This window comes from Meriones unguiculatus, chromosome 14 (genome assembly GCF_030254825.1).
Source record: "Meriones unguiculatus strain TT.TT164.6M chromosome 14, Bangor_MerUng_6.1, whole genome shotgun sequence".
Taxonomy (NCBI): Eukaryota; Metazoa; Chordata; class Mammalia; order Rodentia; family Muridae; genus Meriones; species Meriones unguiculatus.
In genome coordinates, this window is record NC_083361.1 from 69,240,395 (window position 1) to 69,267,781 (window position 27,387).

Below are 27,387 nucleotides of genomic sequence, written 5' to 3' on the forward strand. Positions count from 1 at the left end.
TTATAATTCCGGCTTTCAGGAGGCAGAGGCTGGTGGATCTCTGTGAGTTCCTGGTCAGCTTGATCTACAGAGTGAGTTCCAGGACAACCAGGGCTACACAGAGAAACCTTGCTTGGGGGTGGTGGGGAGTGGATGGATGGATGGGTGGCTGTTTTAGTCATGTTGTCAAAGGGTGCAGCTTAGGGGTTTGGAATGAAAGGAGGGTCACAGCAGGGATGGTAGCGGCAGGGTTTGGCAGAGGAGTTCTATGAGGTGGAGTCCTTTCTACGCGTGAGGATGTTGGATGGGCCGCTCTAGAAGGAAGCTCATTATTCCCAGTTAGCAGTTGCTGGTAATTCCTCACCCCTTTCCCCCAGAAAGCTAAGAAATCTCTTCCTCCTTGTTTTCTTCCTTTCAGCCAGAAGGGAAAATGCTTTTTACTCTGACAGATCCTACTTTCTGAAGCTGAGCTGAGCAAAAGGGATGGTACCTCCCAGAAGGCCTAGGGCGCTGGCACTGTCCAGCCCCTTGAGCAGTGCAGAAACCCTGCCTCTGGGGCCTCTCCCACTGCTTTGGACCTCACCTTACCATTCTTCAATCTCTTGCTTCCTTGCCAGGATACCCAGAGCCAGAGGTGACCTGGTACAAGGATGACATAGAATTGGACCGTTACTGTGGCTTGCCAAAATACGAGATCACTCATCAGGGCAACCGTCACACTCTGCAGCTGTACAGGTGAGGGAGAGGGGCCTAAGTGGCCCCTGCCCTCCCGAGGGCCCTGCCATCAGACACGGAGTCAGCTAGGTGGAATTCCCCGGGCTCGCTCTGCAGTTAGAGGGCAGGGCTCCGCTCCTGAGCTGACCTACCTGGTGAGCTGTGCTGGCTGCCAGGGTCTGGGATCTCCCCAGGCCAGGGTAGGAGTGCTTCTGACAGCCACGAACGAGTGCAACCAGAGGAGGCCTGACCCACAGAAACCTTTTCCATGAGGTCAGCGGCCAGAAAAAGCAACGGTGTCATCATCGCTGCTCTCGGGGGCTGTGTTGGTCACCTGCTTCTGAAGGGAGCTCTTCTGAGCCCCAAGTCTAATCCCTCCCAGGACAGCATGACCTTGGTCAGCTGCCACCCTCTTGTGGCCTCAGTTTCCTCTATTGTAACTGAGGAAACTCATGATGTCTAGGGTAGGGCAGGACATGGATTGGGAGGGAGCCTGTGGTCAATGCCAGACTCTGGCTGTGGGGAGGAGGGCTCTCACCTCCCACTGGGGAGAGATGGTGCCTCATGCTCCTACCTCTAGGTGTCGGGAAGAAGATGCTGCCATCTACCAGGCCTCTGCCCGGAACACCAAGGGCATCGTGTCCTGCTCGGGGGTCCTAGAGGTGGGCACTATGACCGAGTACAAGATTCACCAGCGCTGGTTCGCCAAGTTGAAGCGCAAGGCTGCAGCCAAGATGCGGGAGATTGAGCAGAGCTGGAAGCATGGGAGGGAGGCGTCAGCGGAGGCCGACACCCTTCGCAAGATCAGCCCTGACCGCTTCCAGAGAAAGCGCCGACTGAGCGGAGCCGAGGAGGCGGTTCCCTCAGCTCCAGTCAGGGAAACGGAGGAGGGGTCCTCAGTGGCTTGGCAAGAAGGAGAGACGGAGTCTACTCAGCACCCAGGTTTGGGTCTGATCAACAGTTTTGCTCCTGGAGAGGCACCCACCAACGGGGAGCCTGCCCCAGAGAATGGGGAAGATGGAGAGCATGGCTTGCTGACCTACATCTGCGAGGTCATGGAGCTGGGGCCTCACAACACCCCTCCCAAGGAGTCTGGGGCTAAGAAGAAAAGGAAAGACGAGGAATCCAAACCAGGTGGGCAGAAGCCAGAGTCAGAAAAGGCAGATGGCAGCCGGTGCTCTTCAGAAAATGGTGTCCCCAGTTTGGACAAAGCCAGTTCCAGCAGAAGAGAGAAGAAGAAGCCCACGGATGCGCAGCTAGCTCAGACCCAGCCCAGAGGCAGGCTAGCGCGGGGGCCTGGGCCTTCTGGAGTAGAAAGCACCAGGAAGATGGCCTCTGTTGTGGGCATTCAAGACAAGGTCCAGGATACCCCAGCCCCTGCCCCGGCCTCCGTCCCGGCCCCTGTCCCAGCCATGGCCCCGGCCCCCACCCCTGTCCCAAGCCACAGCTCAGAACAGGTGTATTTCTCCCTGAAGGACATGTACATGGAGAGCACCCGGGCGGGCAGGCCCCAGGGAGAGGAAATGCCTCCACCTCCAAGTACAGGAGTACCTGGAGAAAGGCCCTCAGGGAAGGTACCTGTCGAGGCTAGAGGTGAGAAGGTACCCACGATCCCCGGCCAGCCCTCACCTTCCATGGTTCCCCCGCCCATCAAACCTTTGAACAGGAAGAGATTTGCTCCTCCTAAACCCAAAGTGGAGCCTGTTACCACCTCTCCCTCAAGTCAGGCTCCGGAATCTGTGTCCCAGACCTTAGGGAAGGCCCTACCTCCAGCCTCTGCCCAAGTCCCTACACCCCCTGCCCGACGGAGACACAGCACCCGAGACAGCCCCTCGCAAGGGCGAGCAAGCCACAGGACTCCAGGAGAGGTGAGTGTAGGCATTGAAGGCCTAGCGGCTGCTCTGGGAAACTGACCTCATGGAAACTCTTGCTGTAACGGCTTGGCAGCTAGTGAGTGGTGGGATATTAATAGACGGGGTGGGGGAAGGAATGGAGTGTCAGCCAGGAGCAAGGGGCCATGGGCACGGCCCTTGCTTGGCCACACTCCAGATAGATGCATGCAGGCAGCAGAGCGGAGCTATGTCTCTTTTTGTCTGAGAGAGTAGGGAAGTTCCCGGCTGAGGGAAGAGGAGGAGGAAGATACTGTCCTCTGGGCAGAGGAAGAGGGATCGGTGGAGAGTTTTTGTTTGCTTGGTTGGTTTTTTTTTTGTAGCCATGCTGAAGCTACGGTGTTCGTGGGGAAGACATTCTGGAGTGTGTAGCATCGTACGGGACATTCACCAAAAGGCTTAAAATACTGTGTGTTTTAATCCAAGCACTTGGGAGGCTTAGGCAGGAAGAGCGTGAGTCAAGGCTAGCCTGGGATACATAGCAAGACCTTGTTTCAAAACAAAACTACCCCTAGCACCTTCAAGACTGCATGTCTAAGGAGTACTGGTTTACTCTGGTTTCGTTTAGGGTTTTGGGATATGGTGTACCTATGGCTTGCTAAGGCTGACAACCCTTAGCAAGGTGAGCTCTTGGGCAAGCAATAGTCAAAATGGTAATTCATTCCCCTCCCACACACCCACGCCAGAGTCCACTGCGAGAACTGGGAGCCGAGAAGACATGGTGCATGTGAAGTGTCGAGGCATAAAGTAAACCATGGTGGCAGATGGAGGGGGAAGCTGGGAACAGGAGCCAGTCATGTCTAGGGAAGAGGTAGCCCCGAGGAAAAGGTGTTTCATGTGGAGGAGAGACAGGGGAATCCACCCGCCCACAGGCAGAGGCAGATGGGAGCCAGCGGTACGGAGCTTAAGGATCAGGATTGAGAGGATGACAGGGTTTCAAGCTCCAGGCGTGGAGGTGAGGAAGATTCCCCCAGGACTGAAGTGTTCCACCTGTGGGCAGAAAGAAGGAAGACAGTATTCTGATGAGCGTGGGTGGGAGCAGATAAACGGAGCAGGTTTACAGGAAGACTACGTTACTGTTCATCGGAACTTCCGATTTTATTGTGCCCTGTATTTCTCTTTACTAGATGTAGTGGTGATAGGCTCTGAATTGGGCAGGAACCAAACCGTTTCTCAGGGTAGAGGAAGCCAGAGTCCTGGCTCCCTCCCATGAGTGAGGCTTTCTGTGGGAAGGAGTGTTTCACCAGCGCGTGGGCAGGACAGATGGTTGGAACAGTGAAGGGAAACACATCAGGGACCATCAATTCAGCAGCTTAGGGCAAGGCCGGGAGGAGGATGTTTGGTGGATAAGAGAGATGGACTTTCCCTTGGAGAAAGAGCGTTCAAGAAGGAAGGAGAGCTCAGGGCTGACTGGGCTATGGTTTTACTTCAGTGACTGCTAAGGTCAGGCTGTGCACCAGAGGGACAAATCGTGGAGCGAGACAAATTGTGAAGACCTCACGCCATATTCTAAAGCTTTGGTCACTTTTGCCTACCTTCTTTTCGGCTCCTGGTGATGTCAGCCCCTCAGTGGCCCCAGGAAAGCTTGCTAGGGACGTTCTGTGTCCCTGACAGCCACAGGCTGAACAACAGCCTTCCAGAGAAACGGCCCCCGGAGGCCCCAAGGGAACTCATTTAGGAAGTGACCAGGCTAGCTGCCAAGTGTGTGTGTGTGTGTGTGTGTGTGTGTGTGTGTGCGTGTGTACCAGGCTTCTCTGCCCTTAGGCATAGGAATCTCACAACCAGGTGGCTGTATCCTCCAGGCAGGCCTTGGGGCAGAAGTGCCAGCTCACCCTCCCCTGGGTGGGGACAGTGCAAGGCACCTCAGAAGCTGAGTTCTGGCTCTACTTCTGCCAGAACCTTGTCTGGCTTTTATTTTATGTATGTGTTTTTTGTGAACTTTAAAACATTTAAATATTCACATGAAAAAATACATTTAACATGTAGATATATGTGTTTTTCATTTATTTGTGTGTGTGTGTGTGTGTGTGTGTGTGTGTGTGTGTGTGTTTGTCACCAGGCGTATGGAGGTGGTTGTCTCCTGCTGGCTTGGCCCCAGGGATGAAGCATTGGGTCCCTGAGCTGAGTTATGCACAGTTGTGAGCCACAGTTGTATGCGGGTTCTGAGACTTGAATCCAGACTTCTGCAAGAGCAGCGTCTGTGAGGCGCAGTGGTGCACACCTTTGAGCCCACCACTTGGGAGGCAGAAGCAGGTGGATCTTTGAGTTGAATGCCAGCCAGGGCTATTTAGAAAGACCTTGTCTCCAACAGCAAAAAAAAATAAACAAAAAAGCAATATTTTTAATCTCTGAGCCATCTCTCCAGCTCTTTTTTCCATTGTTATTATTATTATTGTTGTTATTATTATTATTATACTACCACTACTACTATTATTTGTGTGTGTGTGTAGGGTAGTGTGTGTGGAGGACAGAGGACAACTTCAGGAGTGGGTTGTGTCCTCCCGCTATGGGAACCAGAAATTGAGCTCAGGCCATCATGCTGGCACACTGGGCCCTTTTATCTATCTGCTCAGCCAACTTGCTGGCCCTAATTTTGCTCCTCCTCCTCCTCTTCTCCTCCTTCTTAATTTCTCACAATTTCATGAGCATTTCTCCATGACTTAAAAAATTTCACATGATTGTATCTTTGTGTCCATGGCAAGACCATTTTAACTACTTCTTCCGAATACCTGGACCTTCACAGGTTAAGAGCACATGTATGAGAGACCTCAGCCGATGCTTTGAGACATGAACATGTCTTTCCCCTGTTTTGCCCAAGGATCCCCTGGAACTGGGGTTACTGTGGTTGTGAGCCACCATGTGGGTGCTGCGAACTGAACCTGGGTCCTCTGCAAGAGCAGCCAGTGCTCTTAACTGCTGAGCCAGCTCTCCCGTCCTCTGAGCTTATCCCTTGATAGAGCTGGGTCCTGGGAAATAAATGGTTATCCCGAGGGTGGGACTTCCCACTCACAATCGGGGCGGTGTCTTCTGGGGTGTGCATGAGCGTACTTTCTGAGGGGTGGTGGAGGTCCGGAGGTTGCCTACTGAATCAAGAGGTCTAGACTGTGGTGAGTGACAACTGCAGTGGCCCTGAGACAGAGGCGGCGTGCTATGATGTCAAGTCTCCTCAAGGCATTTGAGGAGAGGCCACCCTTGTTTGGCGTCATGGATTTGTAGCCAGTGATATACTATTAGAGGAAAATATTGAACAGAATTATTTGAAATGTAAACCTGAGTTTGATCCCCACATGGTGGAGGGAGGGATTTGAATCGTACAGATTATCCTGTGATCTCCATGTCCTTTGACATCTTCATCCTCTGACCATCCATGTGCATGTACACACACTGAATAAAATACACCTTGGCTGGGCATTTTAAGCACATCTTTAAGCCCAGCAGGAGGCAGGCAGATCCCTGTGAGTTCAAGGCTTGCCTGGTTTACATAGTGAGTTCAAGGCCATCTTGGGCTATGTGAGACCATGACTTAAAAAGTAAAAGCAAGCACATGGAGAGCAAGATTACTCTGTCACATCCTCTTCAGCCTCACTGTCTTCCCACTGAGGAGAAAAGAGGAGTAAGAAGAAAAAGTCTAATGCTCATCTGGGCATTAAAGCCATGGGATGAAATTTACAGAAATACATATATGACAGCTTAATTCCACTCGTCATTTTCAGACAAGAAAGTTAAATTTGGAAAGTTGAGTGCCGTTGACAGTGCTGTGACACCTACCACCTTGACTCTTTGGGCTTTCTAGAAACAAATGCTGTTGTCGATCAGCTCAGTAAGGCTGTGCTGGATATTTCTGACGCCAGCGTGCTCAGAACAAGTCTGGAGTTTTTGCACACGTGGCAAACAGAAACTACAGGCAAAGGTGGTTGGCTTGTGATGAAAACGCGGGATAAAAGCACCTGGTTATTTTAAATGATAAAAATGTTTAAAGCTCACCACGATCTAAAGGATACACAGCCTTGCGGGAAGCTAGGAGATGACCAGGAACATTTTCTTTTTTAATTGGAGAGAGAGGAACTGTTGCTGGGAATACTAGTCCAGAGAGCTCTAACGCTCCCCACCCCCAAAAGGCGGAAGGAAGAGGAGTAGGATAGAGAATAGACTCCAGAGAGGAAGAAATCCTTCTTGTGTGATGACAAAAGTGATAGTGTGTGTAACTGGGCCAGGGTATTGCTCATCACAGAAGAAGGCACTTTCATTAAAAACAAACAAACAAACAAACACTCAAAAAACCTCAGATAGCAGTCCAAAGTGGACTCATGAGAAATACAGGGGGACAGGATCACTGAAGGTGAAGAGACCATGGGAAATAATGAAAAAAAAAGAAAGAGTCACAAAGAAGAAAAGATTGTAGCAGAGAAGCCTGGAGAGATGAGTGGGCCCTTACTCTCTGAGAATTCAGGAAGAGGATGAGACGGGATGGAAGGAAAGCCTGCTAATGTATTTGTAATAGAGAAGCTTACATGACACCACCCAGGCTGGCCCTGCATCATCCAAAAAATAGATTCATTTTAACGTATGTTTTGCTTAAATGTCCGTTTTGTACCATGTGTGCAAATGTGTGCCCAGATGGTGGGCCTGGTGACCACAGAGTCAGAAGAGGGCATAAGAGGAACTGCCACTGGAGTTGCATTACAGACAGTTGTGAACTACCCTGTGGCTGCTGGGAACTGAACCCAGGTCCTCTGCAAGAGCAGCGAGTGCCCTTAACTGCTGAGCCATCTCTCCAGCCCCAGCTTGAATGATTGTCTAAAGAAATATTCTGTGTGTCTTGGGAATAGCTCAGCCGATACATTTCTTGCTCCACAAATAGGAGTACATCTGTCTCTGCCCCCAGAGCGCTAGGAGTAAAGGCGTTTACCATCACACTTGGTTTAGTGCTTTGTTTGCTTTAAAGGATTTAAAAAATTATTTTCAGTTGTGTATGTGTGTGTGCAGATACGTGTGCATGAGGCCAGAGGTGTTGATTTCCCTGGAGCTGTTACAGGCGGTTTTCTGTCACCCCATGTAGGTTCCGGGAGCCAAACTTCGGTCCTCTGCAGAATAGCAAGTGCGCTTAAAAATTGAATCGTATCTCCAGCCTTTAATGTTTTTCTTCTTAGAACGGAGCAACATGGACTTATCATTAAGAAGTGAGACAGAACTCCCAAAAGTAGAAGGGCCTCCAAGGGAAGAATATCCATTATTTGCCTTCTGTTTCTTTTTGATGAGCAATGATTGTGCTACCTTACTATTTCGTGTAGCCACAAGTTTTATTCCTAAATGATATTATTCGATTAAATCTCTCTCACCCCCTTTCTTTCTTTCTCACTCCCTCTCACACGCACATACACACACTCTTTATTTTCAGACCAGCTCTCCCTGTGTGGCTCTCTCTGGAACTCAAGATGGAGACAGCTGCCTGCGTCTGTTTCTCAGGGGGAGAATTAAAGGCCTGTCCACCATGCCTGGCTGTTTGGTTTTGAGGCAGGGTCTCAAGTATTCCAGGTTGGCCTTAAACTAAGTTTGTAACTGAGGATAAACTGAACTTTTGATCCTCCTGCCTCAGACTCCTGACAGCTAGAATTACAGGCCTCAGCGCACCTAGTTTAGACAGTGCTGGCCACGCAACCCGGGGCTTTCGCCATGCTCTGTGGGCACTCTACCACTTCAGCTAGGCCGCCAGCGTGGCTCGTGGCTTGCTCTCATGAGTGACACCATCAGAGAACTTTCTCCACCTGCCACCTTCCTGCTCCATTTGTGTACAACAGCTGTGCTTGTCCAGACAAGTCCTACTGCTCTTCTGATCGTCCACTCTGAAAATTCCACTTGGCTCTAGTCTTGGTTCCAGGATTCCATGTTGACATAAGATAAATGCATTTAGTGCTTTCCACTGTATCTTTACGCCTCTCTCTCTCTCTCTCTCTCTCTCTCTCTCTCTCTCTCTCTCTCTCACACACACACATTTTGTTTTGTTCTCTGAGACAGGGGTTTCTCTGTGTAGCTCTGGCTATAATGGAACTTTGTAGACCAGGCTGGCCTCGAACTCATAGAGATCCACCTGCCTCTGCCTCCTGAGTGCTGGAGTTAAAGGTGTGTGCCACTCACCACCTGGCTTTACATTTTATTTTATTTTTCACTCTCCCTTCCCCCTGGTGTGTGTGTGTGTGTGTGTGTGTGTGTGTGTGTGTAGGTCAGAGGACAGCTTTTGGGAGTTGCTCCTTGCCTTCTATCCTGTTGACTGAGAGTCATTCTCCCTTTCTGCCCTGCTGTCTATGTCAGGCTTGCTGGCCCGAGAGCTTCTATTCTGTGTGTGCCTCTTGTCTTACAGTGGGAATGCTGATCACAGAGGCACCAGTGATCCTACTCGGGTCATCACGCTAGAGCATGAGTGCTTTTACCCTGGGAGCCATCCTGCCCGGCACTGTTGTCTTTCGGGTGGAGCTAGTTCATACTGTAGTGAGCAGTGAGAGGGCAGTCTCCCTAGTGTGTGGGCACCTAGCACAGGGCTCTGCAGTAGCAGTTGTTGTGATTCATTGATTTCCTGGCATGGCCACCATTCAGAGTTCTCTGAATCTCTGTTTGGAAGACACCCACATTCCCGCATGCTAGGTGCTATCGTTGAGGCCATTATCAATACACATTTTTATATTCTCTCAATTTATAATTCTGTCAGTTATTATGTAAGAGGCCACCATGGTTGGTTGTGCCTGTGATCCCAGCACTTGGGAAGTTGAGGCAGGAGGTTCAATAGTTCAAGGGAAAAGGAAGAAATAAAAAAAGAAAGAAAGGAAAAGAAAAAGAAAGACAAGCGGGGGGTGTGTGTGTGTGAAAGTAGAGAGGAAGGAAGGAGAGGGGAGGGAGGGAGGAAGGGAGGGAGGGAGGGGTAAATGGAGGTTCTGGGAGCCCTGGGGCAAGAACAATATCCTCCAAGAGACAGAGGTGAAGGCAGGGTCAGTCATGAGCAGAGCCTTTGGAGATGGGCATGTTTCTTCAAGGGAGAGGGCAGGAGGCCAGATGAGCCTGGATTCTGGCTATTTCTTAATCTGGTTTCTGGGATCAGGACATGAGGCTTTGGGATTCTGTGTGATGTCTCTGCCAAACCTTCAGCATGGCTAAAGAGCCCAGTGGCAAGATTGCCTTCAGAGCAGTTCTGAGTGAGGTCGGAGAAAGCAGGGAAAACGTACTGCAGAGAGCCTAACATACAATTAGTTAAGGCTTTGCTTTTGGCCATGTGTTCTCAGGCTCTGGAGCCCCAAGCCGTGTCTGGCAGCAGCAGCTCTGAGACCATCTCTGTGGATCACAGCGCCTCTGGAAAGCAAGGTGCCACGGAGCCCATGGATACGGAAACTCAGGAGGATGGGAGGGTTCTTGCTGGTGGGAGAACTGGAGGCAGGAGGAAAGCACAGACGGATGGAAAGCCGCAAGTGGATGGAAGGACTCGGGGAGACGAGGCACAGGCTCCCCAGAGGGCACAGACAGACGAGAAGGCACAGACGGACGTTAGGATGCGAGGAAGTGAGAGGCCGCACTCAGACAGGAGTTCACAGAAGGGCTTGGAGACAAAGAGAAGGGAGGATACCCACGTAGTAGGACAAACACAGGCAGACGAGAGGTTGCAGGAAGACCTGAGAGATGAAAGGATGCAGGAAGAAAAGGAGGCACAGTCAGTGGGCAGCGTCCCCACAGCTTTCAAAACCCAGTCAGAGCAGCCGTCCGCGGCCAGCCTCAGCTCACCGCCTGGGACCCTCAGACTCTCACCAGCAGAATGCCTTAGAGCTCCTCGGGTTATGGAGTGTTTTGAGAAGAGCCCGGAAGCATCTTGTATCCAGGAAAAATCCGATTTCATGCTTAGGTCTGAGGACACTGCACTAGGCCCCCTGTCAGGGAACCACACGTGTCCAGTACAGCTGCTTCTGGAGGGCAACTCAGAGCAGCTGGGAAGAGAAACACACCAAAGGCCAGAGTGGTCAGGTCTGGTCAAGGCCAACCAAGAGGACAGCCTGGTTCATTGCTCCCAGAACGAGCAGCCTGGGGAAACACAGTACATGGATCTCCCCGGTAGGTGCTCAGCTGGCTTGAGTCAGGAGGTGCCCGCCATGCCTTCTTTTCCCAGAACTGGCCCGGCCGATGGACTTCAGGAGGGGCTGCCCGGCACCATGGCTTCTCAGCAAGTTAGCACAGAAGACCCCCTCCCCTCCGGGGGCCGGGATGTGCTGAGTTCTGCTCCCAGTCTGCAGCTGGGGCCAGGGTCCCCCACCCAGGGTCACCCAGCAGAAGCCATGGCTACCAACAGTGAGGGAGCCTGTGCCAAGGAGCCAGATGTGGAGGGGAGGTCCTCAGGTACCCGGAGCTGTGACCCTGGCCTCATAGACTCCCTGAAGAACTACTTGCTTCTGTTGCTCAAGCTATCCAGCCCAGAGACAAATGAAGCCAGGGCAGAGTCCCAGGAAGTGGCTGCCTCTGGAGGCCTAGCTTCCTCCCCTACCCTGGGCCCTACCATGGAAGTGGCTGGGCTGAGTCCCAGGACGTCGAGGCGCATCCTGGACCGCGTGGAGAACAATCACTTGGTGGAAAGTGCGCAGACCCTGCTGCTGAGCCCCTGCACCTCCCGCCGCCTTACTGGCCTCCTGAACCGTGAGGTACAGGCTGGCCAGCAGGCCCTGGCTGCTGCAGCCCAGTGCTCCCGGGGCCCATGCCCCAGCCCCCTCACCATCCCCGCCATCGTGGTGGGTGAGGAAGGATCTGACGCTAGTGAGGGAGAGGATTCCAGGGAGAGGACCTCCCAGGAAACTGACAAGAATGAAACACCTGGACAGGTGGATGAGCAAACAGTGGAGGGCAAACCCCAGGAGCCCTGCCAAGAAGAAGCGGCCCCAGGGGAGGCTTTGACAGGTCTCCCTGCGGCCACACCTGAGGAACTGGCTCTAGGGGCCCGGAGGAAGAGGTTCCTCCCTAAGGTCAGAGCGGCATCAGATGGAGAATCGAACAAGATGGAAGAAAGGGAGAGCCCCACAGTCTCCCCCCGGGGACCCAGGAAGGGCCTGGCACCCGGGTCCCCAGGGACTCCAGAGCGGGAGAGACGTTCCCCTACCCAGGCCCGAAAGACCAGCATGTTAGAGGTGCCTGGGACAGAAGACGAGCCTGCAACAGGAGACCCGGGCTCCAGACCCAATGCCAGTGGGCTGGACTCAGAGCCTGCCTCCAATGAAGGCAAGCAGGAAGCTCTGGCCAAGCCAAGGAAAGCCAAAGACCTGCTAAAAGGTGAGTACTGGGAGGAGAAGGCTGCCAGGAAGCTGTGGTGACCACGGCACTCCCATTCCCAGCACTACCCCGTGAGGTAGAGCACCTCCCTGCCAGAGAATAGCAGGTTCCCTTGGCAACAGCACCTCATGAGCTGTCAGAAAGGCCTGGTGCTTGCCAGGCGCCAACGTGGCATGACAGAGGTAGCAGCCCTGGTGTTTGGAGGGGAGAGACCATCTGCCAGGTGAGCTAGTGTGGGGGACTCCAGAGTCAAGGCAAGGAGAACTTTTACTTCTCCTTGAAAGGTCAGCCTGGGCTACACAGGGAGACCCTGTCTGCAAACCAGACAACAAGAACAAAGCAAGCAAACAAGTGGTACAACAGCACAAGACCTAGCTTCAGTGGCATCCTAGTTCCACCATCACCACCTCCCCACTTTATAGACTCTCCTGTGGTTACCCCATGGTCACAATAAGACTCAAGAGCAGGTTTGTAGAGACAGTAACAGAATGCAAAAGCCCTTCTTGACTGCCTGCCACTGTTGGTGTGCTAAGCTTGGAGTCCCTGCCTGGGCTGGGGTCGGAGTGAGTCTCAGGAGGCAGCCAGGGCTATGATGTGCTGTTTGCCCTCAGCCTGTTCTCCAACGATACCCAGGGATGCAAGGGCGTGGCCAGAGCGGGCGCAGTGGCGGGGATGCAGCTTCTCTCTCGTAACAGAGCTCCTGTTCTCAGCCCCACAGGTTATCCGGAAAATTCGGGTGGAGCAGTTTCCAGATTCTTCTGGTAGTCTGAAGCTCTGGTGCCAGTTTTTCAACATTGTTAGTGACTCCGTCTTGACGTGGGTGAAGGATCAGCAGCCAGTGGGCGAGGTGAGCAGGAGGTAAGCCATCTGGATACCACCACCTCCTGGCTGGGCTTCCCAATCACAGTCCTGACGTTTTGAATCCGTCCCCTCACTTCCTCCTCACAACAGCCCCAGCGAGGGAGTCTGTTATTTCATGTGGAGATCAGAAAATTGAAGCGTAGAGGTCTTAAGTCATGGGTCCCAAGTCGCACAGCGAGTAAGTGTCACCTGTGTGACTGAGGACCAGTTTCTGACCCTGGAACCTCTTACCACCTCCCCAGGGCTCCCAGAGCCTGGGCCCCCAGCATCCTGTGAGAATTGGGTGGAAGGCCCTGTTGTCATGGCAATGACCCTCACGAGAAGGGTCTCTGCTCTCTGCAGTGCAGGGGACGAGGGGCCGGCAGCCTTGGCCATCGTGCAGGCATCTCCCGTAGACTGTGGCGTGTATCGCTGTACCATCCAGAACGAGCATGGCTCAGCCTCTACTGACTTCTGCCTCAGCCCCGAGGGTGAGTGTCCTGCTGCTGGGATCTCCCCTGGCTTTGCGGGTGGCAGCGCTGTGCTGTGCGGGGCTGATACTCTGCCTGGACAGACAGCCTGAGCACAGCAGTGTTTTCTTCTTCTCCACGTAGTGTTGTCTGGCTTCGTCTCCAGAGAGGAAGGTGAAGGTATGTTGCCCCTCTGGGTAGGAGGGTGGGCCTGCACTCCCAGCCCCGCCCTTCGCAGGGTTTCCCTTCCTAAATGTGCTCGCTGCTGCCCTTGGCCTCCCAGTTTAAGATATGGCTTTGTGGCGGGTGGGAGGGGAGGGAGGGCTGGGGAGGAAGTGGGAAGGAAGGTCTGATGTTTTAAAGACTGTGGAGGAAGATGGGGGGGTGGCACTTGGCAGGAGTTAATGCACCCTCTGCTCCCCTCAGAGTCCTTGAAGGGCAGGAGGGCCACCAAGGCACCAGGGTTCCCCACAGTGCCCTGTGGACTTTGGCATTAGAGTCACAGGTAGCACAGCTTCTCAGCCCCTTCTTCAAGCGTCCTGAATGTCTAGGAAAGACTTGGAAATTTGGCATGTTTTGGCACTCTTTGGTGATTGTGAGATACACCGTCAGGTCAGTTGTTGGTTTTGAGTTAGCATTTCACCATGTAGCTCTGGCTGTCCCGGAACTCATTACGTGGATAGGCTGGTCTCGGACTCACCTGCCCTACCGCCTAAGTGCTGAAGGTGGGTATCATCATGCCTGGGAACCCCCAAAATTTGACAAGCGCTTCAAGGGTCTGACTTCAAAGGTTTGGAGAGTCTGCTGTACAGACTTTGTTCCGTTGTCAAGTAACATTTAATTTCTATCACCTATATACCCATATCTGGGCTAGGCATGGTGGTACATGCCTGTAATCCCAGCACTTTGAGCCAGAGCCTAAAGAATTATCATAAATTTTGGGACAACCTGATCTGTGCAGTGATTTCCAATCCATCCTGGATGACAGAATGAGAGATGGTCTCAGCAGTAGCAAAATAAAAGAAACCCAAACCATCAACCCTATCAAGAATTCACTAGGAATTCTTTAATATCATCAAATGTCCTGTTTGCTCAGTTGTGTCCATGCGTTGGTTTGAATCAGGAGCCACTAATTCATTTGGCTGATACATCTCTTATCTTGTCTAATATGTCACTGTTCCTGCCCCTCATTTGTGTTCTCTCTCGCCATTCATTTGTTGAAGTCACCTGAGACACAGAATTGTCTGTGCGTGTTTATATGTGAGTACGTACTTGGACCTATGTGCATAGATGCTAGTGATCAGCTCTGAGTATTGCTCCTCCGGAGGATTGCTGGTTTTTGAGACAAGCACACTCACTGGGTCTCTCCGGTTTGGCTAGCCAGCAAACCCTAGCACCCTTCCTGTCTCTGTCCCACAGTGCTAGAATTTACAACCGTGTACCACGACTGAGATGGGAGTCAGGCCCACACGCTTTAGTGACGAGTGTTTAAAGGACTGAGCCCTCCGTCTCCGCAACCCGTGCAGAATTCCTCATAGTCTAGATTTTGTTCATTCTATCCTCATACGCCAAATTCTTCCATCTATCTGCTTCTTCTCAAGTGATAATCAGACTAGAAAGTCGTGTCAGAGTCAGGGGTAATGCTTTTGTTTCTTTGTTTCTGTTTTTGGCAAGAGTAGTGAACAAATTAGATGTAGTGTTACATGCCCATGGCTATAGCCTTTAGGAGGCTGAGGCAGGAGGATTATGAATTCGAGGTCTGCCTGGGCTGTATAGTGAGCCATTGTCTCCCCGAACAAAACCAAGTGAAAGCAGTGGAGCACAGGAGTGCTGATCATTTCCTTCTCATCCTCTGCGGAAGTGGCGGTTCCCTTCCCCTTTAGTAATGCTGACTGCACGCTGGCTCCAGCAACCCCACTTTGCCCGAGTCCGTCATCCCTTTGGGAGTTATAACAGGGTTTGAAATCCCGTCACCCATCTTTATCCATCATTTGAAAAGAAATGGCCATTGGTTGCCGAGATACAAACCTCTGAGGGAAGAGGAAGGCTTCCTGCTTGCTTTTCCCTGCACCTACTAGTTTCAGAAGAACGAGCTCATCTCTGGGAAGCCTCCAGGGGGTCTAGTGAGGCTTGTTTCTTTTTCTAAGGACACTGGGAGGATTTTTGTTTGTTTGTTTGTTTGTTCGTTTGTTTCAATTACCATTATGAAGTAGTGGGGTTTTTAATATGTGATATGTTCAGTATCGTACACCAATTTTTCTCTTTGTTGCTAAAATTGCTTCAGTTTTGGCCAAAAAACAAAACAAAAAACCCTTTGACTAGTTCTTACGCTCTTTTGATAACTCTCCCATAGTTTGCATTGTTTTGTCTTTACAGAGGTAGGAGTTGAACCCAGAGCCAACATATGCTCAGCTTACTGAGCTGTATCTCTAACCCCCTTTTCTTACCTTCTATTTTGAGACAGAGTCTCAGTAAGTGGCCTACACTGGCCTCAAGTTCACCCGCAGTAGCCCAGGCAGGCCTGGACCCTGCGGTCCTGCCTCAGCCTCCAAGAACCTAGGAAGAAAGGCCTGGCTCCAAAGCCTGGCTTCCCAGGAGTCCATGGTCACTTCCTTGTTTTCTGGTGGCACTTCCTATTGAGACTTGGGTCAGATCATTGCTTCAGGGAGCGCTGCTTCCTTTTAGTGGGAAATGGTGCCTCATTACCATGCCAAGTACTAGCGGGTTCTTACCGCTATTGAATTAGTCCTGCAAACCTTTTTTTTTTTTCCATCAAAAATGTTGCTTGAAATAAAGTCATTGATTTTATTTGTTCAAAACACTTAACTGCGCGAGGTGATTCTGGTCATCTGTGCTGATTGTAAATGCCACAGAAGACACCAGCCTCTGCAGGCAACACACTCACTGTGCGATGGGTACCACAGGGACCCTGTTAAGGGGCAGGAGTAGAATCAGATAGCTTCTGTCCCAAGCACCCTAAAGTTTGACAGGGGACTCACAGCTTTGCATCCTAGGGGCAATCACAGATTAAACAGTGGATGCAGCAGATGGGGAGCATGGGGACCGTTGGAGCCCTCTCCTTCCCTGTGGACCCTACGTCAGGCGGGAGATGCGAGCTTCCCTGTTTGTCCTGTTCCCCCTCAGTTGGAGAAGAGATTGAGATGACCCCCATGGTGTTTGCTAAGGGTCTGGCTGACTCTGGCTGCTGGGGGGACAAGCTTTTTGGGCGATTGGTGAGCGAGGAGCTGCGAGGGGGTGGACACGGCCTTCAGAAGGCTTCCCAGGCCAAGGTCATCTACGGGCTGGAACCCATCTTCGAATCCGGCCGCACGTGTGTCATCAAGGTATCCAGCCTGCTTGTGTTTGGACCCAGCAGTGAGACATCTCTTCTGGGCAGAAACTATGACGTCACTATTCAGGTACTGTCCCACCCTCCTCCCCACCTTGCATCCCTTCCTGCTACATCCTCCCCTTCCCCAGCCTGGGTTCTCTTGGAAGCTCCATGCAGAGATAAAAGCCACCTCTGTTTCAAGCTCATAAGGCTTCTAGGGTAGGGCTTCAGGGACTGGCTGAGCGTAACTGTGAATCCAGACCTTTGGCCTCAGATAACTTGAGAGTCTCAGAACCATTTGGAACCTACTTTTCACATTTTCCTGTGTGTGTGTGTGTGCGCCCATGCAGAAGAATGCTGCGTACCCTGTTCTATCACTCCCTGCTTTGTTTACTTGAAACAAGGTCTCTTAGTAAACCTGCAGCGAGGCTGGCAGCCAGGAAGCCCTAGCAACCCAGGTGCGGAATTGCACATAGCCAAAGCTGACTTTTTTACATGGGTCCTTTGGATCTGAACTCAGTTCTTCACACTTGTGCAACAAATGCTCTTACCCACCGAGCCTTTTACTCAGCCCCTAAATCCCTAAATCACACAAACACACACATATCTATCTATCTATCTATCTATCTATCTATCTATCTATCTATCTATCTATCATCTATCGTTTTTTTGAGACAGGGTTTTTCTAGGTAGTGCTAGCTGGCCTAGAACTTGCTGGGTAGACCAGGCTGATCTTAAACTCGAAGAGATCCACCTGCCCCTGACTCCTGAATGCTGAGACTAAAGGAATGTGCTACCACACCCAATGAATTCATTTTAATGTTTGAGTTGTGTGTGTGTGTGTGTGTGTGACACCAGGAAAACAGTGTCAGACCCCTTGAGCCTGGCTAGGAGGTGCCATGTGAGTCTGGAAATCAAACCTAGGTCCTCTGGAAGACCAGTCAACTACTGATCTATCACTCCAGTCCCCAAATTATCAGCTTTGTAGCAGAAGCCTTCCCCCAGCTTCAAATCCAATCTCACTGAAGTCTTATTATGTGAAGTCTAAGGGAGTAAGGTGGGTGGGGTCTGCCCCGTGCTCTGCAGTGGGGTCCCTGGGGCATCGTCCGCTGGCATGAAGGCTCCAGCAAATCCAGCTGAGAAACCACTTCGAAAACCTCAGTTTGACAAAAAGCCCACAGCCCATTGTTATTCAGAAGGGAAAACTAGGCACAAAGAAGAAAGCTTGAAGCAGTGAGCCCTGCTCTCGCCAGGCCTGGAGTTTTCCCTGTAGCCCCCTGGCAGGAGACCATTCACACCACAAACTGGGGAGCTTCCTTTTTGATGAGATTTTTTTTCTTCTACTCCAAAGGGATGCAAGATCCAGAACATGAGTCGAGAGTACTGCAAAATCTTTGCCGCTGAAGCTCGGGCAGCCTCTGGCTTCGGGGAGGTGCCTGAGTAAGTGTACCAAAGGGGGGGCCCCGTGTAAAGATAGTGATTTCACGCCCTCCCAGGGTCCTCCTGAGTCCCAAGCAGGTACCGATGGCTTCACAGCCACCCCACACTCAGCTCGGTGATCCTGCGTTTGGATCCTGCATTGCCTGTGGCAGAACTTCAACAGCAGGTTCCGGGGCTCTGGAGAGAGGGAAAGGGGTGGGTATGCTGGGCAGCTGGGAGAGATTCCAATGTGGCAGGTGGGCAGGGTGGGCAGGGTGGACTTTCGACATGAGCTGCAGATGCCTCTCGTGCATCTGGCCTCCTGCTGGCGTCAAGCCTTGGCTGACATCCCTTGAATCCTTCCTGCCGGGTCCTTTCTATTTGCACATACTTTTCTTAGCCCTCACCCAAATACAGGCTGCCCGGGGTTGTAACAGGGTTTAATTTTAGTCCTGCTGACCCAAGAGAAACGGGCCCGACTCTAAAGTCCATCATACTCAGAGCTGAGAACTCTTTCCAGGAAGGTCTCTTAGGTAAAGAGTGAGCAGGGCAGGAGGAAGGCGCTGTCCCGGCCCCTCTCCGGGCTTACTGCAGGACGCCACTGTCTTTAGGATCATCCCCCTGTATTTGATCTACCGGCCTGCGAACACTATACCATACGCCACCCTGGAGGAAGACCTGGGCAAGCCCCTGCAGTCTTACTGCTCCCGGCAGTGGGGCTGCGCTGGTGCCCCGGCAACACCGAGCAGCTCCGAGGCCATGCAGAAATGCCAGACCTTCCAGCACTGGCTGTATCTGTGGACAAATGGCAGCTTCCTCGTCACAGATTTAGCAGGTATGAGGGCGGGCGGAGAATGCGCAGGCGCGTGGCGTGAACGCTTGCGGAGAAGGCAGAGCGTGCAGCAAGCCCGCTAGCTCACAAAGCATTCACGCTCCTTTGCGTTTCACAAGGATTTCATAACTCTGATTGGGCAGACGCTCTTTTGCCTGTAATCTTTAGACATACCAGGGCCTTGGGCAGCCAGTTAATAACCGCAGTTACACCTGAGGGAGTCCAGACCCAGCTAACATTGAAAACATTTCTTTTGTTTTATATATGTTTTTTTTTTATTATGCAAAGTTATATAAAATAGTTTTATGTTCTTAGGACAGGTCTTTCTGCACAGGCCGGACTTGATAGGTAGATTAAACTGGCCTCCTGTCTCCGAGTGCTGAGATTACGGGTGTACCCAGCGACGCCCCGTTTCCAGGCGCGTTTCAGGGAGCACAGTTCAAGCCGCTTACCGTTTAAAAATGGGATCTAATTCAAAGTTCCCAGCCAGCTTTCTGACAACTTTGTCCCACGCTTCCTTCCTTTTGACTTTCTCGCTCCCCAAACCTCCCAAACTCTCTGCTACCACAGCGCAGAAAGCTTTTTTGATATCCATGGTGTCGCATGCTTGCAGTCCTGGAATCCTGAAGCCAAAGCAGGGGAACCTCGAGTTTGCAGCCAGCCTGGGCAGCAAGTGAGACTCCATCTCAAATACAGACAGGCTGGAAGTAGAGACAGAAAGATCAGGAGTTTGTGGTCATCCTTGGCTACATAGTGAATCTGAAGTTATCCTTGGCTACCTGAGAAGTATGTGTGTGTTTGTGTATGTGTGTGTGTATACACACGTGTGTGTGCATGAAGAGCTAGATGATATACCAAGCAATTATCAGTCAATATATTTAAAACACAGCACACATCTCTCATCCTAGCCCTTGGGAAACTGAGCCAGGAAATTAGCCTGAGCTACGTAGCAAGACCTTGTTGTAAGCAACAAAAACAACAAACACCAAGGCAATCTGAGGGGAAGCCAAGCTCAGAGAGAGTCAAGACGTTGACTCTCTCTGGGCTGTGATTGCCTTCTGAGGGTATGGTGTCTCCATACTCCTCGGACCTGTGATGAGCATGAAGACCATGCATTCGGGAAGGCCTTTGGCAAGACTCATGCATGCACAAGGGGTCATTCCTATGACCTAAAGTGGAATGCGATAAATGCTAAAAGACAACTCAAAGGTGGAGTCCTCCACCTGGGGACATCGTAATGTCCACAGGACGGGCACTGTTGTCCTCTCTTCTACAGCTGAGGGTTAGATAGGAAACGGCTCCTTAAATTCCCACAGCTCAGGAGTGAGAGAGTTGAAATGGAAATCTAGATCTGCCTGACTCCAAGGCTCATGTGCTCCACCCCATCACACGGCCATCCCCAGCCCTTGAGGGAAAGGCAACTCCCTAGAGAGATGCTTGGCTTAGAAATGGGAAGAGAGGATCATAGGCCGGAACCTGAATGCTGAAACCCGGATGGACGGACGTGGGTGAGAGGCTTTGCCCCTGCCCGCATTGTGCCGGGCTGTGTTCCCCAAGGCTGCCTTTACCTGGAAGATCCCTGCTTTCTCAGAGCGGGTGCTGTCCTTGTGAGCGTGTGAAGCCTGCCTCATCTGCTGCTGTGTTTCTGCCGGCTCTCATTCTCACATCTCTTTCCTGGATGGATGGCTACCCCGTTAAGAGGAAGGGGAAGGTTTGAGTCCAAAGCCCGGTGTGCAGACTGGCCTGACCTATGAAGGCGGGCTTGCATAGTCGGCTCCGGTAAGCTCCTCTCTGAGGAGACAGCCTGCTGGAGACGAAGGACCCTAGAAGCTGCCAGGCTGGCATCAACCCCTGCTTCTTCTCCCCAGGGGCTGACTGGAAGATGACCGATGTACAGATCGCTACCAAACTCCGAGGGTGAGTGGTTCTTGGGGACAGAATGTCTAAGAGGGCCTTCTCAGGGCATCCCAGCTCCTAATGACTCTCCAACTCTGAGGTCCTGGGCCCGGAGCTGCATAATCCCAGTCAGGTGACCTTGTGGCCATGCGGTAACCGGTGACACCCGGGGACACTGATCCTCCCCTCCCCAACACCCTGACCATAATGCCCATACGAGAGGCTTCCTGTTATCCTGTCCCTCTTTCTCTCTGAGAAGATTACAGGATACAGATATGCAAGGGTCCCAAAGCCACACAGCTACAGTGGGTCTAGGGGGCGGGGGCTGGTAGGGTAGGGCAGATTATAGCAATTTACATGGAAAAGAATGGCCCATCTGATGTGTCGGGGTATAATGAACCTGCTCAAAATTTGAGGCTGGGAGGGAACCACCGGAGGCAGCATCATGGGAAGCATCTTGTCTCACACAACACTCTGATGTCAGCCATCCCAAAGCCATACGGGCCTGCTCAGCTCTTATGTTTGGCTGCAGATACCAAGGCCTCAAGGAGAGCTGTTTCCCTGCCCTGCTGGACCAGTTTGCCTCTTCCCACCAGTGCAACACCTACTGTGAGATGCTGGGGCTGAAACCCCTCAAGGGCCCTGAGGCTGCCCACCCTGCAGCCAAGGCCAAAGGCTCCAAGAGTCCATCTGCTGGCAGGAAAGGCTCCCAGCTGAGTCCCCAGCCCCAGAAGAAAGGCCTTCCCAGTCCCCAGGGCACACGGAAGAGTGCTCCAAGCTCCAAGGCCACACCTCAGGCCTCCCAGGCAGTCACTGTTCAGTTATTGGGACAGCCTTCTGCCCAAGAGGGAAGCTCTAAGGCCCAGGGCTTGCGGTAGCCCCAACAGGAGGCTGGGGGCCTCTATCCAAGAGTAGACCAACCAGGAAGCAGCTTGAATCAGATGGAGACATTTTCAATTCAGGACTAACCAGAGCAGGTGCCCAAAGGAAGGCACCTCTTGGGGACCTCTCTGAGTAGTTTCACCTCACTGGAAGGCTTTGGGCATGGCACATGACCTGTTGGCCTCTCCTAGCATCATTGTCACCCAGGGCTCCCAGGCCTCGAGTGGGACCCACCTCCAAGTGCCTGGTGGCCTAGGCCCTCATTGAAGTTTACACTTGCCACTGCCGGAGGCTCCTCTGCATGAGTCCTCTGCATGAGTCCTCTGCATGAGTTCTGCACTCTGACCTCTTTCCCCAGCCACTCCACAAGCGAATGCTGCACGCTGGGGCCTGCGGGCCCACGTTTACCTTCTCACCCCTGCTTCTCCTGGCTCTCCCACTGTCCTCAGGCCACTAGACTTCCTGTGGGGTCTAGCCTGGTGACTCTCAGGGTTTTCATCTCCTTTCAGCTTCTTTGCCTCATTCATCACAGCCACTAACCTGTCCCCAGTCCAGATGGGACCCAGGGCCCTCCTGGAGCACATCGTGTCTTTGAGCAGTGTTTTGTTGTTGTTTTGTTTTTTGTTTTTGTTTTTGTTTTTTTTTTTGATGATGCCCGTTCTTGTCACTCTGACACTTCCTTGTTTCCCATGCTTCCTTGCGCACACTCCCTTCCCAGACTTTGAATCCGACGCCGTCCGCTGCCTGCCCTTCGCTAGCTTTTGCGTGTCCCTTTGTCCAAGGACTCCTTCCATCTTGACGGTGAAGCCTACCCTCTTATGTCTGGGTGAGGAACAGCCTCTCTAGCTTCACTCCACCCCACTGTCCCCTCCCCTGGTTCTCTCAGGTTCTTTGTTCATGAGGAGGGAGGGGGCATGAGGACATGGGAATGGCTCCAGGCAGAAGGATAGCCTTGACTTAGAGAGGCCTTGCGCTCTGTTCTGAAAGCAACACCACAGCTCCATCCTGAAGGAGTGGAGGACTGGGACTCTTCGTCACGAGGGAGGGGGACCCGGGGTATGCCAGAGGGTTGCGATGCATTCGTGAGCTTGGGTGAAGAAGGATGCTCCTGTGCCTACCTCCAGCCATTTGTTCTTGATCCTGGGGCTCAGCCCCAGATGCTCAGGTGTAGGTTTCCCAGGAGATTTCTGTGCTGGGTCCAGCACCCTGGGTCCTTCCTAGACACCCCTCCTTCAGACCTGGGACAGGTAGGTCTGGAGCTAGCCTGCTCCCTTGTTACGCAATAAAGGCAGCATCCGTGTGTCCTGTTTGTTGCCCTCACCTGGTGTGGTTAACGGTTAAGAAAGGTCAGGCAGGCTCTCTGTAGTCCCTGGGCCTGGGGCAAAATGAATCACTTTTTCCTTCCCCTCTCAGTTGTCTGTAGCCACAGCTGGGTAGTCAGTGCTACAGTGCGACTGAGCTGACGGCTCTTGCCCTGCAGAGGGCTGTCTGGGAACTCAATCCCTTTGGAACTGAGCCCTCAACTTGCCAAAGAGACCCAAGAGGGAAGAGCAGAGCTAGGGGCTCAGCAGAAACTCCCTCATCTCTGCCGCAGCCACAGCAGTAAGAGGAGCCCAGCAGCATGGCCTCTGCCTTTCCTCCTCCTCAGCAAGTGCTCTTGACCTGCTTCATTCCACCCTGCCCTGCCCAGGGCCTTGCCGTGACTGACAGGCCCCCCTCCCTTAGGTTACATGCAACTTCTCTACCTCCTCTCTGCTCAGGCAACTCCCCACTTTTTCTTCTTGTCTCAGCCCCCAATTCTACCAGCCTGCATATCGGCATATCCAGTGAAAGCTGAGCCATTGCTCATGCGTTCATTCATTCAGCCAACATGTACTAAGCACCTACTGTATGCTAGAGCCCACACTGGCAGCTTTTGAAAGGCAATGTGCATCAGTCAGGGAGAGAATGTGTGTCTTCGAGGATGTGAGTTTTAAGCAACAGAAATTATAACTTGGACCAACTTAATCAAGAAAATGGTTTCATGAAAAGGATGTTGGGGTAGCTCACTCAGAGCTATTACAAACCATGAGTTTGAAGTTAGCCTGGGATGTTTGAGATGTTTCAAAAATAATCCCCAGCTGTTGGGATACTGCCTCTCACACCCCGTGAGTCCCTGAGCCCCAGGCCAGACGGTCTTGGCTGGCATTTGAATTTTGGTGGAGGGCCTGCTGGGAGCAACAGCTACTGGGAGCTGCCTTGGGAGAGGCTGCTCTGAGCTCCTGATCCTCTTCCCCCAGCCCCAGAGCACTGGTCACAGGTGTGCACTCCCATACCCAGGCCAAGACCATGATTCCTCCCAGAGGAATGGAGAATGGAAGGACAGGAAGGATTTGGTGGGCAGAGCTGAGAGATGCACCCTGATACAGACACAAGCGTTTCTTCGAGTGTGTTCTGTTTGACTCCCGCATCGGCCCAAACCAAATTCCCTGCTACATAGGCAGTACCCAACTGCTAAGTCTAAGGGCAATGAAGCAGCTGCCACGTGCCAAAGGCAAGTGCCACTGGCTATGGCTTTTCAGTTTCATCATGACCCCCACCTTGAAATTCTGCACTCTGTGATCTAACTGGTAAGGCCAACTGAATTCAACCAAAATTATAGAACCTTCTGGATTTTGGCCTCTTGGGCTCGGTTCTCAAGTCTGGCCCCTCAGGAGTCTTGCCTGTGTGACACAGTGGTGCAGAAGCACTCCAGGAATCTGCAGCTTCGTCTCTAGCCGTGCCTCGTGTGATGAGGCGGCAGGTTTGCTTTCCCGTGTAGAGTTCCTGCTGGCTGTGTCTGTAGCCTCTTTACGTATTGCTCAGGGTATAAGGACCGGCTGCCTTGGCTTTCAGTTGAGCCTTTACTGTATCTTTGAGGATGAGTATCTTCCTTGGGGACCTAGAGGCCAGCCAGAGTTTCCCAGAAGGGTAATAGTTACTTGTTGGCCAGAGCATCGTTTGGTTTCAAATTCAGGACTCTCCTACCGTACTTTTCTTGCTACTCTTCACCGCGAGCTCTCTAGCACTGCCACAGGCTCCATGCCACTCCCCAGTGTGCCACAGATAGACATTTCGAGTACCGGTTGGATCTGGCAACCTGGTGGCAGAACCAGTTATATCCCAGCTGGAAACCTTTGACTCACTGTAGGCTCAACCCAGAGCCGGCAGTCTTCTAAATCGATCAGTCAAAAACTGCTCACATTTTCAAGTCACGCGTTGCTCATCTCCGACACGCACAAGCACGCGTGTGTGCACATGTGTGTAGATCATACGTTGCAGTAAAGCATCTGTGGAAACGGCTGATCCCCTCATCCTTCTACAGATCACAGATGTAACACAGGTCTCTGGGAGGAGGTTGGAAGGAAGTCTCACACCACGCACATAGCAAGAATAAGGACTTCCTTCGAAGAGGCTATCAGTTGCCTCGCTTCCTCTTCAGGGAAGATCTGGAAAAAGATCTTTTACCTTGGCAGCTTGAGACCGGCCTGTTGGTCCAACCAAAGACTTTAGCCACAGTAAACACTAGGTAACACTTGGGGGCTGCCAGGCCTTTCCCATTCCTAGGACCCGGCCATTGCTGAACCACACAGCCCCAAGTCTGGTTCCTACTCCCAAGTCCTACACCCACCTAGCTCTCCATTACTGAGGTCAGGGTGCAACCCTGCCAGCCAGTACCCCAGGGGAAGCCAGCGGAGCCTCACCCACTTCTCAGCCAGGGGGAGATCATCTCCTTCATCCTCCCTGAAGGCAGAGGCCGGTGGGGTTGGAGGCATGCCGGGGACCCAATAAATAAAACATTTTTGTCTCCCGAGCGCTTGGGATTCCTGCCTTTTGTGTGTGTTGGTCTTTGTGTTAAGAGCATGTATGAGGGCCTTGCTATGTTTACCAACTTGGTCCCAACTCCTGTGCTTAGACGAGTCTTCCATCCCAGCTTCCTGAGTCACTGGGACAACTGCTGCCAGCTCTCTTGGTCTTTAATATAATCTAGCATAGACCAACATTTGGTCCAGATTTGTGCTGTTCAGGCCCCTCTAAAATGGGAAGAATTATCAGGTCCATGAAGTTCTACACAGAATGGAGATTCTCTGGTGAGTGTGTGTATCAGTAAATAAGACCTGAACCAGAATTCTGCTCTGCTCATCTTGCTGAGCAACATTTCCTAAGTTTCCGCTGATTTGAACAGCATGTTTTCTCTATTCTACCCAGCGGCTTCTGGGCACAGTTTCTTCTTTTCCTCACGTGATGCTGCCTCTGTACCTTCAGCTGCAGAGGGCAGACTCTGCTGGCAGAGCAGAGGGAGGCCGTCTCCTTCCGCCAGAGCACGAAGGAAAGGCTCCTGTCAACTTGTGTTCATGTACTCTGAGCACCGCTGGGCGAGGTGGTGGTGATTTCTGTGACTGGGTGAGGCTGAGTTTCCACTGCAGGTGGATTTCCAGTTCTGCAGAATTGACCCCTGGGCTTATTTTTGAGGAGTGTCAGTAGCTACAAGCCGCATACCCACAGAAAGTTCCCTCGTTTCACTCCTGTGGAAGGGAAGAGAATCTGAACTATCACCAGTGAGGGATGGTAAGGTGGCCCAGTGGGCAGGGGCATAGCCTCCAGCCTGATGATCCAGGGTAAGAGAGAGCAAAGTCTTGCGAGCTCTCTTTGGACTCTTTCCCACACATACTAAATGTAATAAAGATAAATTGCTAAAGATTTATTTTTATTATTTGTGTGTGTGTGTGTGTGTGTGTGTGTGCACGCGCACCCTTGGAGGCCAGAAGAGGACATCAGAGTCCCTTGGAGCTGGAGTCTTAGGCTCTTGTGAGCTGCCTGATGTGGGTTCCAGGAACTGAGCTTGCATCCTTTGGGAGAGCAGCAAACACTCTGAATTGCTGAGGCATCTCTCCAGGCCCCAAAGGAATAAAATATATATATATATTTTTAAAGATAGGTGTCCAGTGACTTTCCTATCCTAAAGTATGAACACGAGTTTCAGTGAGCTTCACTCTGGGTCACCTTCACATCAAACTCCAGAAGCAAGCCGTGACTTCCAAGGGAGGTATGAAGGCGTCCAAGTTCTTTACCCTGCTGTCTAGTGAGAACATATGTGTGGGGTTAAGCTGTGCCTTCGCTTAACAGAAACTGTCTATGTCAGGTAGGAGCAGAGTTCTTCATGGGATGAAGAACTCCCAGTCTTCTTCATGGGATGGGTAGCCCTTTGAACGACAGTCTTAGGAGAAGATGGTAACCAGGACGTCTGATGGTCTTAGCAACTCAGTGCCATCGCATGCTCCCTTTGGATGACTCGGATCCAGCAGCTGCTTCTTGCTTCTCTGAGTTTCCTCTCCAGAAAGAAAATCTTGCCTTGGGTCTTATGTTTCCCTGAGGCTGGGACATCGCAGGTACTGTGAGGTGGAGGAGGGCTGATTTCTGTCTCCTACCCCAGCTCCAAGGTGGGATAGATGGGATAGACAAATGGCCAGTGTGGGACGCATAGTAAAAGTCCTAGCTCATACTGCATGTGGTGGTTTGAAAGAAAATGGCCCCATAGGCATAGGGAGTGCACTATTAGGAGGCAGGGCCTTATTGGAGTAGGTGTGGCCTTATTGGAGGAAGCATATCACTGGAGGTGGGCTTTGAGGTCTCAGAAGCTCAAGCCAGGCCCAGTGGCTCACAGTCTCTTCCTGCTGCCTGTGGATCCAGATGTAGAACTCTGAGCTAACTCTCCAGCACCATGTCTGTCTGAGTGCCGCCATGCTTCTCGCTGTGCCGATAGTAGACTAAACCTCTGAAACTGTAAATCAGCCTCCTGTAAATCAGCCTCAAATAAACACTTTC

General features: G+C 52.0%; 1 protein-coding gene across 6 annotated transcripts in view; it reads left to right on the forward strand.

The window, feature by feature from the left end:
• Positions 1-22,852, forward strand: part of Alpk3 (alpha kinase 3) — a 40,253-nt gene extending 17,401 nt beyond the window's left edge. For 4 of the 6 annotated variants that reach the window (XM_060367430.1, XM_060367431.1, XM_060367435.1 and 1 more), the window contains 12 exons: positions 597-714; positions 1,274-2,561; positions 9,854-11,873; positions 12,584-12,731; positions 13,077-13,204; positions 13,328-13,363; positions 13,834-13,908; positions 16,328-16,602; positions 17,866-17,954; positions 18,545-18,768; positions 20,634-20,682; positions 21,194-22,852. In XM_060367430.1, the coding sequence (XP_060223413.1) occupies positions 597-714; positions 1,274-2,561; positions 9,854-11,873; positions 12,584-12,731; positions 13,077-13,204; positions 13,328-13,363; positions 13,834-13,908; positions 16,328-16,602; positions 17,866-17,954; positions 18,545-18,768; positions 20,634-20,682; positions 21,194-21,539 (4,796 nt within the window). In that variant the 3' untranslated portion in view covers positions 21,540-22,852. Of the gene's footprint in view, positions 1-596; positions 715-1,273; positions 2,562-9,853; positions 11,874-12,583; positions 12,732-13,076; positions 13,205-13,327; positions 13,364-13,833; positions 13,909-16,327; positions 16,603-17,865; positions 18,150-18,544; positions 18,769-20,633; positions 20,683-21,193 lie in introns of those variants that run through there. The other 2 variants (XM_060367432.1, XR_009585603.1) reach the window with 2 other exon arrangements.
• Positions 22,853-27,387: the final 4,535 nt, after the last annotated feature.